The following is a 19420-nucleotide window of genomic DNA, read 5'->3' on the forward strand; positions in this document are numbered from 1 at the left end:
AGGCTGGGCCTGGGGCTGTGTTGGGCTGGGCTGAGCTGTGGCTGTTTGTCTGAGGCCCATTGCCTCCAGGGCCTATTGGCTCCTGCTGTTCAGTGAGCAGCAGAGGTGGCCCCAGGCTAGAGCCAGCTGACTCAGAATGGTCACCAACCCCAGTAGAGGTTTGAAGTCAGGGCCAAGACAGTCCTCCAGGGGGGCAGAGGTGAGAGCTGAAGTCACAGCCCTGCCCTAGGGCTGGAGCCCTTAATACCCAGCCCTAGTGACTTTGGCAGCAAGATATTTACCCTTGCATGGGCACCTGTAAGTAGAGAGAGTTGTATGATGCCATCTGGGGTGGGATGAGGAGAGAATGGCGGGGTAGGAGGTGTTCAGAAAGATGCTGACTGAGCTGGGAGACCCCATCAGTGGAGAAGGAGCGCCCTAGCTCTAGGCCAAGGGCATGGCATGCCTGAAAAATGGTGAATAATGGTGAAGTCCAGTCTGCAGGGACTGGAGTAGTAGAGGCAGGACTGAGACAGGCCTTCAATGAAGGCCCGAGCCCCAGGCCAAGGAGAAGGCAATGGGAAGCCACTGAGAGCGTTTAAGTGGGAAGTGGCCGCATCAGAGGCAAGTATGAGAAAGGTACCTCTGGCCACAGTGAGGAGCAGTACTAGAGGCTGAGAGCAAGAATGAGGGCGCTGGGTCAGGCAGAGGCTGGGGACAGAGCCAAGAGAGGTGTCCAAGCATGCTGCCACAGGAGAGTGCCAGCCCCAGGCCAATGCCCACACTTGCCATCGTGCCCACTCTGCCTAGCACAGGGCCCCACGGAGCCCCAGACACCCTGGAAGATAAGAACTATCCTCCACTCACCCACATGGCCGTTCTAAGTACCTACTGTGTGCTGGGCACTGGGCTGGTGCAGGGGGGTGGGGTGCGAGACAAGCAATGTAACAAAAGTAGGTGGCCACAATGGCTACGGAGAGACATAGAGAACGAAGACAGGGCAGCTGGGGTGGTGGGGAGGCCAGGAAGGGCCTAGCTGGGAAGGTCTCATCTGAGTAGAGAGCAGAAGGTGGGGGGGCGCTGTAGACAGCATAAGAAGGACACTCGCAGGCAGCAGGAACAGCCAGTGCAAAGGGCCTGTGGTGGAGCATGCCTGGTGTGTTCAGGGAGCAGCAAGGAGGCCAGTGTGGCTGCAGCAAGGGAATAAGGGGAAGGAATAGGAGGACTTGTGGTCAGAGAGATCTTGGTGGCCACTGTGAGGGCTCTGACTTTGATGGGACAGGAACTTTGAGGACTGCAGTGGCCCTGAGAATGTGCTTTGCAGGCCTCCAACTACAGGGATCGTGATTGACCAGCAGCCCCAGCTGCTGGCTTGGACAGCCATTTCCACGTTTGTTCTGAGGCCATGCTCCCCATGGGCTGCTGCCAGCCAGTGGCTGAGCATGCAAGGATAGCGTCACAGTCCTCCTGTTCCTGGGGCACACAGGGCTTCTCGGATGACTGACAGGCTCGGGGACTCCCGACCACCTAGCTGAACCTTCCTTAGACTACGAGGCTATCTAGATACTTCTCTGCCGTCCTTCCCTCTCTTCTTCACTCTGACTCAGACCTGCATCTCAGTCTGACAGCTCTCCCAGGTTTTCCCAGCTCCCTCCCCATTCTCTCTCACAGCGATTTCCCTGATAAAATCATTGCACATTTAATCCCTTCTTGGTGTCTGTTTCTCAGAGGACCTAGGCTAACCAAGGGCTCGGAGCAGAGAGGGAATGATGTGGTTTAACAGGATCATTCCGGCTGCCACCAGGTGGAGAACACACTGTGTGGGCAGGGCTAAAAGCAGGCCAGTGATCAGGGACCACTTACAGGACTACAGGTAAGAAATTGCTGTGGCTCACACCAGGTGTGAGCACTGGAGAGGTGGGAAGGGGACAGATCCTGCCGAAGGATAAAAAATGAGACGTCTCACACCATACGCAAAAACCAATTTGAAATGGATCAAGGATCCAAATGTGAAAACGAAAACAAAAATCATAGAAGAAAATGTAGGGGTGAAGCTGTGGGACCTAGTTTTCAGCAAAGGGCTATCAGATAGAACAACAAAAGCATGAGCAGCAAAAGACAAAATAGATAAATGGGACCTCATAAAAATGAAATATTATTGTTCAGCAAAAGATTTTATAAAAAGAGTGAAAAGGCAACCTACAGACTGGGAGAAAATTTTGGGGAACTGTATAACCGGTAAGGGTCTCTTATCCAAGATATATAAAACACTTCTACATCTTAACCACAAAAAGACAAACAATCCAATAAAAAAAATTGGCAAAGGACTTGAACAGACATTTCACCAAAGAGAATTTTCAAATGGCCAGTAAACACATGAAAAGATGCTCAGCATCGTTAGCCATTAAAGAGATGCAAATCAAAACCACAATGATACCATCTCACTCCGATTAGAATGGCTATGATCAAAAAAACAGAAAACAATAGGTATTGGCAAGGTTGTGGAGAAACTGGAGTGAATGCTAATAGTGGTGGAATAATTTGGAAAGGAACAGTGAGAATGATTGCACAACCTGAAGAATATAATCATTGTTACTGAATTACACATGTAGAAATTGTTGAATTGGTGTATCTTTTGTTGTGTATATTTTCACCACAATTTAAAAAAAAAAAAAAAAGAAATGGGGAGTGATAGAGAAGGCAAGGATGATTTCAGAGTGTAAGGATGGAGTGATCATTTACTCCAATGAAGGCTATGGGAAGGGGCACTTTGATGGGTAAAGATCTGGAATTTGGTTTGAGAGAGACGCTGATTAGACACCCAAGAAAAGTTGAATGCAGTTTTCAGAAGAGATGTTCGGGCTGGAGGTTTAAACTGTGGAGTTGTCCGGGTACAGATGATCTTCAAAGCCTTGAGGCTAGATAAGATTCCCCAGGGAGGAAAGTGAAGATAAAAGAGGAGGTCCCAGGGTGGGCTCTGATGGTTGCTCCAGTGTTTAGAAGCTGGGGACCTGAGGAGAAACAAGCGAAGCAGACTGAAGAAGTGTGGCAGTGAGTCAGGGGAAGATCAGAAGAGAGTGTGGTGTTCCAGAAGCAAGTGGAGAAAGTGTGTCAAGGAGGAGGATGAGCTCAAATGGTGTCGGATGCTGCTGATTCACTAAGAAAGATGAAGACTAAGAACGACCTTTGGATTTAACAACGTGGAGGCCATCAGTGACATTGAGAAGCAAAGTTTTGGTGGAGAGGTGGGGTGAAAACCTGACAGAGGGGTCAGAAAGGAAAGGGGGGAGATAAAGAGGAGAGACTTCTGACAACTCTGGAAGAGTCAGCGTCTAAGGAATCGTTAAGAAATGACAGGTAGCTGGAGAGAGATATGGGCTCCAGATAAGGATTTTAAGATGGAAAAGATCATGTTTGTAAGTTGTATATGTAATAATGCATCATTAGCCCTCTAGATTATGGAACCAAGACTCAAAACGTTTAAGTAGTAGAACCAGTGAGCAGAAGAGTTAACTAGGCTTTGAACCCCTGTCTGTCTGATCCACTCCAGATCCACACTCTTAATAGGTCAATTTTTTTCTTTTTACAAAATGGAGTAGTACTTTTTTCTTATGTTACAATATATCATGAGCATTTTCCACATGAATAAAAAGCAAAAATACTCATAATTAAAGGAGAAATAGACAAATCTACAATTATAACGACAGGCTTCAACTCACTGCTCTTAGCAACTGAAAAAAAAGACCAAAAAAAAGACCAAAAAAAAAAAAACCCAGTAAGGTTATGGAACATTTGAACAACATGATCGACAGACTTGACCTAGTTGGCGTATGGAAAACACTCACTCAAGCGTGCAGAGTACACATCTTTTCAAGCGCACATGGAATATAACTTGGGCCATAAAGCAAGGCTCATAGATTTCAGAGGATTAAAATCACGCAGAACATATTCTCTGATCACAGTGGAATTAAGCTAGGAATAAAAAAACAAAAAGATAACTAGAAGATAATGAGGCCTTTGGAAATTAAGCAAAATACTTTTAAATAGCCCCCAGGTTAAGAAAGAAATATCAGTAGAAATTATAAACTGAAAGATAATGAAAATAAGTCAAAACTGGTGGGATGTAGTTAAAACCATTCTTAGAGGGAAATTTATAGCCTCAAGATGTATAAATTAGAAAAGAAGAAAGACTGAAAATCAATGCTGTAAGTATCCATCTCAAGAAATTAGAAAATTTAAATACAAAGGAAGTAGAAGAAGACATATACAAAAAACCTTCAGCATGCATCATACTGAATGGCGAATATTTACAGCCTTCCTCGGAGGTTGGGAAACAGGCCAACGATGCCTGCTCTCATCACTCCTATTCACCATCACACTGGAGTCTAAGACAGTGCAATAAAGCAAGAAAAAAGAAATTAAAAAGTATCAGGATTGGAATGGAAGAAATAAAAAATGTCATTATTTGGAGATGACACAATTGATTTCATCTCATAGCGATCCTATACTGCAGAGTAGAACTGCCCCATGGAGTTTCCAAGGCTGTAATATTTACAGAAGCAGATCACCAGGTCTTTTCGACCTCGGAGCCACTGGTTAGCAGCCAAGGGCTTAACCATTGAGTCAGAATCAACTCAATGGCACACAACAACAACAGCGTGATGGATTTCATAGAAAATCCAAAGGTATCCAAAAGTATGGACTCCTTAAACCATCGGAATTAAGCAGTGAATCCAGCAATAAGCTCAATATACAAAAATCAGTCATATTTCTGTATATCAGCAATAAACAATTAGTAAATAAAATTAAAAGGGGGACAACACCTGTATCCTAAAGCCTTGCTCTGAAGACTGAGATTGTTGACGTTGTCAGCTGCTGAGTCAACCTTGAACTGAGGGCGACCCGTGCTCGGGTGAATGAAACGCTGCCTGGTCCTGCACCATCCATGACTGGTTACAGATCAGACCGTTCGTATCCATAGGGTTTTCACTGGGTAATTTTCTGAAGTAGATCGCCAGGCCTTTCTTCCTAGTCTGTCTTAGTCTGGAAGCTCTGCTGAAACCTGTTCAGCATCACAGCAACATGCAAGCCTCCACTAATGGACGGGAGGTGGCTGCACATGAAGTGCGCTGGCTGTGAATCAAACCCAGGTCTCCCACATGGAAGGTGAGAATTCTGCCACTGAACCCCTGCCTTCATAGGAATGAGATAATGGGAATAAAGCCTTAGCACAGGGCCTAGTACATAGCCGGTGCTTAACAAATGGCTTCTGATATCATCATTACTGTGGCTAATGTTAATCTTGCCTGCCCAGGGCCAACCTCAGCTGCTAGGGATTGGTTTCAAGGGCTAGCAAAGTCCCATGGCCTCCCTTCACATCTCCTTTCTGGCTCTCAAATCTCTCCAATCCACCCTGCAGGGCAGTTGGGCATCTTCTCCAGGAGCCAGAGAAGTCTGCCTAAGCCTCAGGAGATTCTAGACACAGGCAAGAAAGATGTTCCATTCAAAAGTGAATCTCCTCCATTAAAAATAATCTTGTAGAAGGATGTTTATTCACACAGAGAGATGTTCATGATATAGTGTAACATGAAAAAAATAGCTGTATGATTCCAATTTAAAAATAGCGTGAGTGTCTCTTGTGTATATAAGATTGATTAGGCATAAAATGCCATGTTATTAGCATTTCTTCTGGAAGTAGATGAGGTTAGATGGATGATGGTTGTTTTATTCTTTTTGTTATACTGAGATACATATACACACACACACATATAGATGTATGTATATATGTGATACATATGATATAAACCCATTGCCTCAAGTTAATTCTGTCTCAGAGTGACCCTATAGGACAGAGTCGAACTTCCCCGTAGGGTTTCCTAGGTTGTAATCTTCACGGAAGCAGACTGCTACATCTTTCTCCCAAGGAGAAGTTGGTGGGCTTGAACCACCAACCTTTCGGTTAGCAGCCAAGTGCTTGAACCACTGTGCCATCAGGGCTGAATATATTTTATATATGCATCTATATATAAAATAATATATACATTTAGAGAGAGAGAGAGAGAGAGACAGTTTTTATCTGACAGCTGACACTAGAATTCCTCAGAGGGAAATACTAGGATAAGCTGCTGGGAGAGGAGAGAGATAGGGAGACTGGGGCCACACGGGGCGCAGCAACCAGTGGAATTTTCTGGGGTGGAGGAGCTGAAGGCCATTTGAGAGCTGGATGCGTTATGTTCTATTGGAACCGTTGGCGCTGCCCCGTGGGGGCGTTCCCTTTGCCTTGCCCACATCTGCCCCATTCTCAGCAAACATGGCTGTATTCTGAACGCCTTCTGTGCTCTGAACGCCTTCTGTGTGGGGTTTTGTGGCAATGAGCAAGGAAGGGCTCGAGTTTCATGTGTGTATCACAATGGTGGAGACAGGAATAGTGGCAGCGTGGTACAGGCAGAATCCTAGTGCCAGAGGCAGCCGGAGTGTCTGTACTGGGGGAATCTACCGGACCCAGGTGTGAAGCTTTGCACCTTCCAGCTGTGGAGTAAGGATCCCAGCAGCCTGGATCCAACCTCGTGGAGTTGACACCCCAGCTGACACTGGGTGGCATTTATTGTTTCCTTTCCCTACAATGAACACGTGTTACTTGTGGAGCTAAAATGAATCTAACGGGCAAAGAACGGTTCTTGTCCTCCCGGCCCAGCCTCTAGCAGAGTGGCTGCGTGCTGATGGGTGAGTGGGGTGGGGTGGGCACTCCAGCTGGGCACGAGGCCAAGCTTCCCCTGGCCCACGTGCTGAAGCCACTCCTCAGATAATTAGGAGGACCGTCAGTGACGGAAAATTCTGAGGACACCCGGGTGTGGAACAAACAGGGTCCAGACCCGTGTCTCCGCTGTGATTGTGACAACAGAAAACAATGTCTGCATGTGGCCCGGACGAGGGGGTGTGTGGGGAATGAAAAGTCCTCGATGTGTTAAGGGTGTGGGATAGTGCTCGCCCTTTTCCTCTTTTTGTGCTTTTTGCTGTTGTTGCTGTGATGTTGTTTGTGCAAGAAAAACGGGAAGAGGCTGGCAAGCTGGTCAACGTCACGGTCAAGTGAAGGAACTTCCTTTATTCCTCGTCAACTCGATAACCCTAGTTCCCGAAGTGGAGGCGGTGGGCCAAGGATGGAACTCACCCTTGCGGAGCGCCAGCGGGGGCCAGGGCCACACACGTGTGATCTTGTTTCACTTGCATAATGATTCCTAGTAATTCCACTTGGTAGAAATTATTGTCCCATTTTACAGGTGAGGAACTTGAGGCTCAGCGAGGCCACACAGCTGGTGTATGACAGAGCCAGCAATTCAGCCCCACCATCAGGGCTGGGGTAAACCCCCGTGGCCCTCCGTCAGGCCTGAGAGAGAAGGCAGGAGCCCCAGCCCCAGGACTCACCGTGTAGATGGAATCGGATAGAGGCTTCTTGGAGCTGCTGGCCGATCTCGGGTCCTGGCATTTCTGGGCTTGCTGCTTCCCTGGAACCTGTATCTGTTTCTGTGAGGAGAGGAGTCAGAGCTGTGAGGGGACAAGCAGCTCCCCGTCTCCCTTCGTCCACCATAGACCCCCGCCTGGGGAAAGGGTGACAGATCATCCCCAGGTCGCACAAACATGAGCTGCTCAGTGCCCTCCACACCTTCTCCAGGGAAACATGACGAATGCCTCTAAGACGTCCGTCAAACCACTCATCTGCCTGGGAACGTGGGGAACAAAACACACCACGATGGGCCTTGTCCGTGGGCAGCGCCTGGCTTGGGGAGGTAGGGCGGCAGGCGTGGTGCCAGCTTGCAGGCCGACTTCTGTGGGTGGGCTCCAAGCAGGTGCCAGCCAGACCAGGCTTCCAGTCCCGCTCTGCCACTCACTGCCTCTGTGGCCTCGAGCAAACCCCTTCCCCTCTCTGAGCCTCAATTTCCTCAGCAATAGCCAATCTCCTCTGTGAGATTGTTGCCCGAATTCAGGCAGGTGATGAAGGTAAGTGCCTAGCACGTGGGTGGCGCTCAGGACTCCCTTGGTCAACCAATACACGCTCATCAGGCACCTCTCGTTAGCCGGGCAGCGGGAGGAGGTAGACACGGTCCCTGCCTTCCTGGGGTTTGGAGTCTAGCGGGGAGGTCGACGGTGAAACCACAGTTTTACTGAAGTGTGATAAGGAGGGCAAGCCTAGCCCAGCAGGAAGGGTACTGTTTACACTGAGGCCTGAGGGCTGAGAAGGGGTTCATTCCCAAGAAGGGGAGGAGAATGTTCCAGGCAGAGGGAACAGCATGGGCCAAGGCCTGCAGGTCTTGAGGAATTTAAAGAAGGTCGGCCTGGATGGAGAGGTGGACCTGCCCAGGACGGGCCAGAGCCTCGTGAAGAGCGTGGACGGTGGGAAACATCTCAGAGAGGGCTGTAAGCCGGAGGTTTCAGAAGCTCTCCCTGGCTGCCGGGTGAAGCACTAATGATGGCCGCAGAGGCGGGGCAGGGCGGCCTGCTGGGAAGTGGAAGGAGCCCAGCAGGAGGCGGTACAGTCTGCTCCTTCCCGAGGCAGAGGGAGGCGGGCCTGGCCTTCCCCCCTCATCCCAGGCACCACATTGCCAACCGTGGAGCAACAACAGCCTCATCTCGGGGCAGGAGCTAATTAAAAACCCTGGCTGCCTGCCAAGCCCCAGCCCATTTACTCTGAGATTAGCTCTGGAGAACTACTTAACTCTCAGGCAGGAGCCAGCGCCACACCCAGTCACAAAATAATAATGGCTTGGAACGATGGCACTTGCCACCATGTGCCAGGTGTGGCTTGAATGCGAATGCCCCCCTCAAAGAACCTACGAGATACGTCTTCACAGCATCTCTGTCCCACACATGAGGAGGTGATGGCTCAGAGAGGGCAGGCGACTTGCCTGAGGTCACACAGCCCAGAAGTGGCAGAGGCAGCCACTGAACCCACATCTGTGAGACTCACCCCGTTCCCGACATGGAGCCGTGTGAACAAGGCCACGTTGGTCTCTGTGTTCATGGCACTTGCTGCCTGGCAGGGTAGGGTGATGACGACAGTTGGGGAGCACCAGCAAGGAGACACCCCTCCCTGGGTAGGCGTTACCTACAGGGTGAGCAGGAGTGGGCCAGGCAAAGAGCTGGACCAAACTGCCTGACCCACCACACTTCTGCCTGACTATGCCATTTGCTTGCTGTGTGACCTTGGGCAAATCACAACTTCTCTGAGCCTCCCTTTCCAGAGCTGTAAAATGGGAAGAAGCCTTCCTCATAGAGTTACAGTGTCACATAAATGAGACCGCGAGTGGCCTGGTGCAGAGTGGCTCTCAAGAAATGCTTCTTTCCTCCCAGGGAGTGAGAAAATCCAGGACAGGGGTTGTTCCTAATATGGGGAGCCATAAATGTTACACGAGAGGGCTTGTGGCTCCCATCAGATTCTCAGCGGCGTTCGTGCCCCGGAAAGGCTGAAGAGCCCTGGTTTCTTGGAACAAGATCAAAAAGGAGCTGGTGACAACAAGCAGGGGTGCAGTCCCAGCATCTGGGAACCTCAGGGAAGGTGCAGGAGGAGGATGCTCCCAGCCCCTGGTGCGAGGGGCCACGAGGAACAGGTAAGGGATGGTGGCTCACCTATTACAGGCAGGGAAGCATGCCTCACCAGGGCCCACCAGGACCTACCGTGGGGTAGGCTCGCTGTCCCTCTGCCCCTCTGGGGGCATCCTCAAGGGGGTGGGGGAAGAGGGACAGCACTGCTGTGTGCCTGCCTCTGCCACATGTCCCATACCTTCTTCCAGAACAGCAGAGCTGTGCCCAGGACACTCAGGACGGTCAGGAGGCTAGTGAACCCAAAGAGCAGGGCGTCCTGGAAGCCCCGCGGGGGCTCTTGGTACCCTGAGTCTAGGAGGGGGAGGCAGGAAGCAGAGGGGTTAGTTACCCAGGAAAAGTGCAGGCCACACCAACTCCCAGGCCCCCACCTCCCTATATTCTCCTTTACCCAGGACCCTGCTTGTAGCACTCCCCCACAAGGCCCCCTGCCTGCCTATCTTCCTCAAAACCCTGCCTCTCCTCAGGTCCTCCTTTCCACACTTACTTTGGCTAAGGCTCTTTTTTGTTTACTGCCTTGATTCTCTTTACAGGCAGGGACTACAACTTTTACTTCCCCTGCCCCCCACCCTCAGTGAACTCCTGGCTCCATTGTGAGCTGCTTATGGGAGCCTGGGGGAGTAGTTTCACCTCTTGGGGCCTTCTCTTTGCCATTTGTGAAATAGTGATAATAATTATCTACTTCATTGAGGTGGGGAAGGGATTTAGTGAGGGTAGAAGGACACAGGAGACATGTTTGTACTGAGTCTAGCAGGTGGCTAGCCTGCTCCAGGGATAAGTGACAGTGTAGTCCTCCCCCTTCCTCTGAGTCATCAGTCCATCCATCCATTCATCCATCTATCCATCCACCAGCCATCCATCCATCCACCACTCATCCATCCATCCTTCCATCCATCCATCCATCTGTCCGTCCACCACCCATCCATCCATCCTTCCATCCTTCTATTCATCATCCATCTATTCATCCATCCACAATCCATCCATCCACTATCCATACACAATCCATCCATCCATCCATCCATTCATCCATCCATCCTCCCATCCATCTATCTGGCAAATATTCACCAAGTGCAAATCACATGCCAGGCACACCAATGTCTGATATTTACTGAGCACTTCCAATCACCAGGCACTGACCCTTGTATTCATGATCTCATTTCATCCCCATAAAAGCCCTTGACTGGCAAGGTATTTCCATGAAGAGCAGACCCAAGGTCACACCCTGGGAAGCAGCAGGACCAGGATTCAAACCCAATTCTGTGGATTCTGAAGCCCCCAGCTCCTTCCCGTGGGAATTGCAAAGGCAGGTCGGAGAATCATGGCTTCAGTGATGGACTCGTTCTTGACTTTTGGGGTCACCACCCCTTTGAGAATATGATAAAAACTAGGAAGCTGTCCTCAGAAAGATGTACATGAGCCTAGTGCTCATACACAAGTGGCCCCACGAACACACACCTGACTCTGCACACACCCATTCCCTCCATTGTGCGATGGGACACTGAGACCTGAGGGACCAAGTGACCTATCTCAGGTCACCTGCCAGAGGGTGCCAGAGGCAGATCCACACCCCACTCCTCTGTCCTTTCCTCACAAAGGTGCACGCCTTGGCATGCCCACATGGCTGGGGGCTTCCTGCAGCCACTCTGTTCTGCTTTGCCAAAGCTGGAAAAAAGGCAGACCATTCCCCACTTCAGACTCTGTGCCCCAAACTCTGCTGTGTGAAACCTTTGGACCCTCCACCCTGGGAAGAGCCTTGGAGGAAGTCTTACCTCGGACCAGGATGAAGGTGCCGGTGCCATTCTTCGTGGTGTGTGGCCAACGGACGGAGCAGTAGTAGGTACCAGTGGCTGACACATCCTGCAGCAGAGGGGTGACCTGGCACTCCACGGTGTGGGTCTGGTTCTCTGTGCCCTGGTTGAGTTGGCAGTTAACATGCTTCTTAGTGCTAGACTTGCCCTGACCGTCTACGTAGAAGTAGCTGACTGTAAAGCTCTTGTATTCTGCAGTGTATAAGTAGGTGATTTTGCAGCCAAAGGAAACGGACTTGTTGGCCAAGGAGACCACAATGGGAGGGCCAGTGTGGGTCACCGACTGTCCTCCTGCAGGGGAAGGAAGGAGAAGAACAGCAGGTCACTCTTGGAGGCCGTCTCAAGCTCACCTGCTTTCTGTGTGCTGTGCCGTGTGCTTGGTGTGCACGACTCCATATTTCTTGCCACATTCACAGCAGAGACTAGCAAGAGCCTCATCTTACAGAAAGGAAGAGTCCGAGGCACTGGGAGGCCAAGAACTTGCTCCCACTCCACCGCTAGGCGTGTCTGGGGTGGATCTGCAATCCTGCCCGGGACTGGAGACCACAGAGCCCACACGCTTCACCACTTGCTTTCCCAAACGCCAAGAGGCCATGTTGTGTGTTGGACAGAAGCACTGTGTTACGGACTGAATTATGTCCCCTCAAAATGTGTGTTGGAATCCCAACCTCTCTTCGTATAGAAAAGCAGTCCTGGTGGTTCAATGATTAAGCACTTGGCTGTTAACCAAAAGGTCAGCGATTCCAGCCCACTGGTGGCTCTACGGAAGAAAGAGCTGGTGATCTGCTCCCATAAAAATTACAGCCTAGGAAACTCTACAGGCAGTTCTGCTCTGTCCTATAGGGTCACTATGAATTGGAGTCAACCAGATGGCACACAACAACAATTGCCTATGAATCTAATCTTACCTGTAGTTTTCTTTGTTATGTTAATAAGGCCACATCAGTGTAGGGAGCGTCCTAAACCTAATCACTTCTGAGTCATAAAAAGAGCAGACTAGACGCAGGAGGAAGGACAAACTGGGGAAGACAGATGCCACGTGAAGATCCCCAAGGAACCGAGGAATGCTGGGGTTACAGAGCTGAGCCAAGGATCTTCCCTCAGAGGCAACAGAGAGAGTCTTCCCCTAGACCCAGGGCCCTGAATTCGGACTCCTAGCCTTCTGTTGTCACTTTGAGGACTAAGGTGCGTCTGACCTAAGTCATGATATTTTCAATCGCCTCATATGCATGGAAAGCTGGACAGTGAATAAGGAAGACCAAAGAAGAATTATGCCTTTAAATTATGGTGTTGGCGAAGAATATGGAATATACCACGGACTGCCAGAAGAACAAACGAATGTGTCTTGGAAGAAGTACAACCAGAGTGCTGTTTGGAAGCAAGGATGGTGAGACATCGTCTCTTGTACTTTGGACATGTTATCACAAGGGATCAGTCCCTGGAGAAGGACATCATGCTTAGTAAGGTAGAGGGTCAGCGGAAAAGAGAAAGACCCTGAATGAGCTGGACTGACACAGTGGCTGCAACAATGGGCTCAAACACAGCAATGACTGTGAGGATGGCGCAGGACCCAGCAGTGTTTCGTTCTGTTGTACACGGGGTCGCTGTGAGTCAGAACTGCCTCAACGGCACCTACCAACAACAACAGCCTTCTGAACCGTGAGAAAATAAATTTCTGTGCTTTAAAGCCACTCACTTGTGGTATTTGCGTTACAGCAGCACTAGGAGACTGAGACGCAAGGTATGAGAGGACCAACAGCAGGTGAAAGCTGAGAAGTGAAGAGGAAGGAAGCAGAAAGCAAAATAAAGACACCCGGAGCTTCCTGGTGGCAGACAAGAGAGGGAAGCAGGCTTCCCTGCCCAGTGCAAGAAGGTGCACCAGTGCTCACGAGAAACAAGCCTGTCCCCGAATCTGAGCACAGAGAGGATCTGTCAAGTCTTGACATAATAAACAAGGCTCTGAGGGCAGTTTTTCCAGCCAGGCAGAGTGTTCCACACGTGGCCATTTTGTCCGTGGCCACGATGTTCAGTAACCACTACAAAGGCAGTTCTGCAAGAGCTGCCCCGGCCCTGGCACCCCAGCTCCTGGAGGTGCCTCAGAAACCCCCCAAAGCAGCAGCCCTGCCTGGCTGGGCCTTCACCCGCCTGCAGGCTCACCAGTGGCTGGGCCGTCTCTGAGCTGGGGCAGCAGCCGCCTGGCCCCCAGCCCTCAGCCTGCACAAGCCTGCTTATCTTCCCTATTCCTTGTCTCTCCACCAGCAGCCAAACAGCAGACAGTTCTAAATTGAGGTCAGCAGCGAGCAGCCAAGAACATGCAGGCCGGGTTGTTAATCGGGAGAAGATCATGTGTGAGACGCTCAGAGGAAGCAGCAAGATTTATTTTGTTGGGGACATCAGGCGTGGGCTCCTGCCTGTGGTGGGCCCCCCATGGGTTAGGCACGAGGCTGGGCTGGTTTCTCCTTAGGTCTGTTTAGCTCAGCTCGTAGCTGAAGCCCTGGAAAGGGATCCCAAGGGACCTGGAAGATCCAGGGCCTGACGAGATGGTTCGGGCCACACTGTTATTTTAAGTTTCCTGTGGAGCCACTAGAGGCACCCCCTCCGCCAGAGAACTAAAGGCATCAGTAGTTCCAGGGAGTCTGGATGTCACAGAGCGTCACGCTGGCATAGTTAATATGGTGGCGCTCACTCATGGTGAATCCACTGGGCGCCATCTGCCCCCTCGATGGGGAGGAGCCCCTGTCCCAGGCCTTACCTCTGGTGGGCGGCGAGGGACGGGAATTCACACTGGACTTTATATCTCTGGACTCTTCCATATGGTTTGGCTTTTTTTTTTTTTTTAAACAATAATGACATAGTAATTTTGCATTAAAACAGGGAGCACTGATTTCGGAGAAGCCAAGGACACCCCCCACCAAGCCCAAGATCCCCAGATCACTATGTTGTCCTTTACCCAGGACCCCATTCACAACATTCCCATGCAAGGCCCCCTGCCCTGCAAGCTCCCCCGGACCCCATCTCTACTCAGGGCCCCATTTCCACACACCCTTGGCTAAGCCCCCTTTGATGTTTCCTGCCATGATTCTCCTTAAAGGCTTTCTGTTGATCCCTGGGGGTGCAGAGACTTGGGGAGAGTTGTTCCAGGATCCCCTGGGGGGCCAGGTGGGCCGGAAAGGACAAGAGGCAAGAGGTGTGTAACGACCGGGAGCATTACTCACTCTGCCCCATGACCCCACACTGGGGGTGGAGGGCTACACGCACAGACCACTCCCCTCTTTGCACACTATTTCCAAGTCCCCTCTGCCTGGGATGCCTTCCTGCACCTCCTCATCTGGTCAACTAAAAAAAAGGAAAAAAACACACCCACTGCTGACTCATGGCGACCCCATGTGTGTCAGAGTAGAACTGCTCCATAGGGTTTTCTTGGCTATAATCTTTATGGAAACAGATTGCCAGGCCTTTCTTCCAAGGTGCTGCTGAGTGGATTTGACTCGCCAATGTTTCAGTTAGTAGCCAATCACAAGCTGTTTGCGCCACCCTTACCAATCCCTACTTCTTCCCCAAGACTTGGTTTAGGAGCTGTTTTCCAGCCTTCACCTACAGCCATGTGGTTCTCACAGCCAGCCTTCCAGAGAGCGGGACCAGTGGTACTAGTGTTTCTTTGAGGGAGTCAGGAGGCTGGGACCTGCCAGGGTCACTCAGCCACACCAGGATGTGCACGGAGCCCTGTCCACCTGTCCTGGGGCAGCCTGCTCCTCCCCTAGGGACTGGGCAGCATCCAGGGGTGGCTCCAGGACCAGGTGAGGATGGACAAGCTGTCAGCACGACAAAGCCACCTTCCTGTTTGTTCTGGCAGGAAGACATTCATTCGCCAGTTCTTTGAAAAGATTCTCCCCATTTTAAAAATCCTTCTAGAAAATGATGTAATCTGCTAGTGCAATTAAGCCGATCTTTACAATTCTGGAGAAATCCATAAAAATAGACATCTATTGTTCTGTACTCTTCCGGGATTCGTTATTTTAAGGTCAGAGGGCTAGGATCATTAAGATGCATGGCCCTTGCTCCAGTCTGCAATGGCCAGGGGAGGCTTCGGAGCAAGAGCCTCAGCCCTGCGATGAAACTGCTGTCTTGGAAAAGTGAATAGATGAGGCGGTGTCTGACGGGCTCAATCAATAATGACAGCCTATCTGGAGACACAGGGCCAAAAACGAGGACAGGAGGCCTGTGGCTGCAGCAGAAGCATTGGGTTGTGGTCTGATGACGTGTCTAATTGTCCCCACTGCCCTCTTCCTTTTGTGGGGTGTCAGTGCCCCTGAGCCTGGACCACAGCCTCTGCCCAGCTCCGGACCCCTCTCTTGGACCTGTGCTTCTGAGACGCCCCTTCTGGGGTGCAGGTTGTGGGGGGGCCCAGTCCCCGCTGCTTCAATTGGCTGCTGACTAGAATCTTCCCCACATTAAGGCTCAGCGCTGCAGATGGGTTCATAGTAATTTCCGAGTCCACGAATTCTTTTCAGCTATCATTTGCATACCCAACAAACATTCTGTGGTTGTTGTCAGCTGCCATTGAGTTGGCCGCTGACTCACGGCAACCCCATGCACAATGGAACGAGTTGCTGCCTAGTCCTGCGCTGTCCCCACGATTGGCTGTGGATCTGACCGTTGGGATCCACAGGGTTTTCACTGGCTGATTTTCGGAAGTAAATTGTGAGGCCTTTCTTCCTAGTTCATGTTAGTCTGGAAGCTCTGCTGAAACCTGCTCAGCATCATAGCAACACCCAAGCCTCCACTGACAGATGGGTGGCGGCTGCGTATGAGGTGGACTGGCTGGGGATAGAACCCGGGTCTTCCTCATGGAAGGCAAGAATTCTACCAATGAGCCACCAATGTCCCTCAACAAATATTTAAGGGGCACCAGTTAGGTCACGACCCTGTCCGAGGCCCGGACGGGGTCCCTGCCCTGGCACATGCCCAGTCAAACAGGGAAGGAGGTTGTGGAGCAGAGGGAGTCTGGGGTGGGAGGGGCCGAGGGAAGGGAGCCGCTAGTTCTGTCTGGGGTGGTGGGGCTGGCAGCCACAGCCTGCCTGGAGCGTGTTTCAGTCTCCTGGGACTACCTAACAAAGTAGCACAAACTAGGTGGCCCAAAACAACAGGACTTCATTCTCTCACAGTTCTGGAGGCCAGAAGTCCAAATTCAGGGTGTCAGCAGGGCCATGTTCCCTCCGAAGCTTCTAGAAGAAGATCCGTCCTTGTCTCTTCCAGCTTCTGGTGGCCGCAGGCATTCCTTGGCTTGTGGCAGCATCGCTCCATCTCTGCCTCCGTCCTCACATGGCCGTCTTCCCTCAGCGTCTGCCTCTCCTCTTTTGTAAGGACACCAGACATTGGGTTGGGACACACCCTAATCGAGTGTGACTTTATGTTATCTTAACTGATAACATCTGCAAAGATGCTATTTCCAAATAAGATCACAGGTACCGGGGGTTAGGACTTCAACATATCTTTTTGAGAGACACAATTTAATCACAGCAGGGCATGGGGGTGTGGAGGAAACACTGTCCTGGAGGTCCTCAGTGAACTGAAGCCACATGTGCACTTGTGGGGGGTGAGGAATAGGCCAAGGGCAGAGGCGAGAGAAATGGCTGGGCCTGACACAAACCTTAGGTCAATTAAACACCACGATCATCCTATGAGCAGCTATTGCAACCCCATTGTACAGATGTAAAAACAGAGGCCCAAAGCCAAACAGTTTGCATTCAACTTCAAACCTACAGGTTGGTTGTTCAAACCCACCCAGTGGCACCAAGGAAGAAAGGCCTGGCAATTTGCTTTCGGAAAGTTTACAGTCAAGAAAACCCTACAGAGCAGTTCTATTCTGCAACACACTGAGTCGCCATGAGTTGGAATCGACTCAATGACAACAGTTTTTTTTGTTTTTTTTTTTAAAGCCACAGGGTCCATCAATGGCAGACTCGAGATTTGAACCTGGGTTTGTCTGACCTGTGCGGAGGAAGAAAAGCCAGCACAGGGCAGGGAAGCAGAGGTCAGAGAGGGAGCAAGAGCCAAGTGTGACAGGACATGCAACGGGGCGTGCTTATGGTGGCACAAGACACAATACCTCAGAAGTTAAAGAGAGGGCTTGGCAGATCCCTGGTAGAAGCCACACATTGTAAAAGCTGATGGCTTGCAAAGGGCTGGATGCTCCAAGACCACAGGGGCAGGGATTATGGGGGTCAGAAAACATGGGGGCCGAGGGGGCTTGGGAGAGAGCTTCAGGGGCACCCGGCCTGCCCTGAGGGAGCCCACGTCTCACCTTAGGCCTAGAGGGGCTTTGGTGGGACCGTCACAGACCTCAAGGTGTGACCCAAGAGGACACAGTGGCTGGTGTTGGTCCCATGCCCGGTGGCAGCTGAATCACGCTTTGTCCCTTGTTCAGGCAAAGGAGGTGTGACAACATATGCTTTGAGCAGAGTGAACTGGCCTGGGGTTGCCTAGCGAGCAAACAGGCCAGGGAGGAGGGCTGGGCCACTTTTGAACTCCTGGGGGCTGAGGAGGGAGTTATTGTCACCGGAGCCCAGCCACTGAGCAGGCATCCATTTGATGCCTCGTGGGGACCCCTCAGGGATCCACAAAAGTGTCCGAGAGCCCACCAGTCCACAGTACTGCTCAGGCAGGACATCCACCTTTACTGCTCTTCCCTCCCTCCAAGGCCTCAGATGCTCATACTGGAAAGTGGAAGGAGGATGGGGAGTCAGGAGGGAGGGAGGGGAGAGGCACCTCCCCTGCATGTGCACACGCAGAACCTGCAGAGCCCCCTGGGAGTGGTTTCAGCGTTAACCAAGTTCTGCGCTTTGGTGGTTACAGGATTGGAGGTTTGAAAGAAGAAACTGGGACTCTAGTGGCTTTAACTTACCGCAAGCCTGTGACTTGCTCAGAGTTTTCCTCTAGGGGCTGGGGGTCTTGCCCCGCTGGAGGTGCGAAGGGCCTCAGGGGCAACACAAAGTGGCTTTTGGGGTGATTATCCAAGTGTCCCACAGGCTCACGGTGCAGGTTTAGCCGGGCAGACACTGGGGCACAGGGAGCGAAGCGCATCAAGGCACCTCGGTGTTTTCCGGGAGGGGATGGCTTCAATTCAGGAGGTCAGGAGGACTTGCACTGTGGTGGGTAGGGCCTGGAGGGGCAGCCAGGAGCTCCTGGGGAGCCTCGGAGAAGGAGACTCCAGTAGGTCCAGGGCAGAGTCCAGTGGTGAGGAGTGTGGGGATGAGGACAGGGAGGCACCTCCCACCCCACCCCCACGCCCCTGCAGACTGACTGTTCTCTCCAGTAGCAGGTGGGGAAGGGAAGGAGGGAGCCCGAGGGGCAGGGAGGATTTGCAGGTTGGGTCCAGGGAGAAATGTCTTTGCCTGGAGCATGGTGAGCCTGTGTGAACTTGGCAGAGACAGGAGAGGGTGCCCTGGTCGGGGAAGCCCCTGGGTGGGGGTGGGGGTGGGGGTGATGATGGGGTGGGGGATGGGCCAGCGGGATATAGGATTGGGAAACAGTTGCCACATGGCGCCTGGGAGGGTCACCACCCGGCTGGGTCCTGTCGGTGAGATTGGCCATGTTCCTTGTGGTCTCCAATAGCTCCTGGCTCCTGCCCCACCCCCACACAACTGCACACAGATGATTCCCAGTTGGCAGCACAGACCCCCCACTGCTGAGCCCTGGCCCCCCACTTTGCAGGAGGTGATGTCTTTATAACACACACCCCTCTGTCCCTCACTGCCAACAGGAGTGTCTCAGGAGCCCGGCAGCTCCAAGGGCTTTGAGGAAGCCTGGGCCTGGCCAGAAAACAAAGGGCAGCCAGGAAGAAGCCATTTCTGGAGGCACCAGGCCCGGGTTCGGATCCTGACTCGCCCCTTAAAGGCTGCGCCACCTTGAGTAGCTGTTTCACTTCTCTGAACCTTGGTGTCTTGCCTGCAACAGTGCCAACCTTACAGGGTTGTCATGGCATTGAAGGGGACCAGGGACACAGCACGCCGCCATAGGAACAAGAAGGAGGCAGGGAC

General features: G+C 51.6%; 1 protein-coding gene across 1 annotated transcript in view; it reads right to left on the reverse strand.

Moving 5' to 3' along the window:
* NFAM1 (NFAT activating protein with ITAM motif 1) overlaps nucleotides 1-19420 on the reverse strand; it is a 40918-nt gene that overhangs the window by 5399 nt on the left and 16099 nt on the right. The window contains exons 4-6 of the mRNA XM_023734516.1: nucleotides 11343-11672; nucleotides 9755-9867; nucleotides 7402-7500 (exon numbers count right to left, since the gene is read on the reverse strand). Coding sequence (XP_023590284.1) covers nucleotides 7402-7500; nucleotides 9755-9867; nucleotides 11343-11672 — 542 coding nt within the window. The remainder of the gene's footprint in view (nucleotides 1-7401; nucleotides 7501-9754; nucleotides 9868-11342; nucleotides 11673-19420) is intronic.

Source organism: Trichechus manatus, unplaced genomic scaffold (genome assembly GCF_000243295.1).
Source record: "Trichechus manatus latirostris isolate Lorelei unplaced genomic scaffold, TriManLat1.0 scaffold00069, whole genome shotgun sequence".
Taxonomy (NCBI): domain Eukaryota; kingdom Metazoa; phylum Chordata; class Mammalia; order Sirenia; family Trichechidae; genus Trichechus; species Trichechus manatus.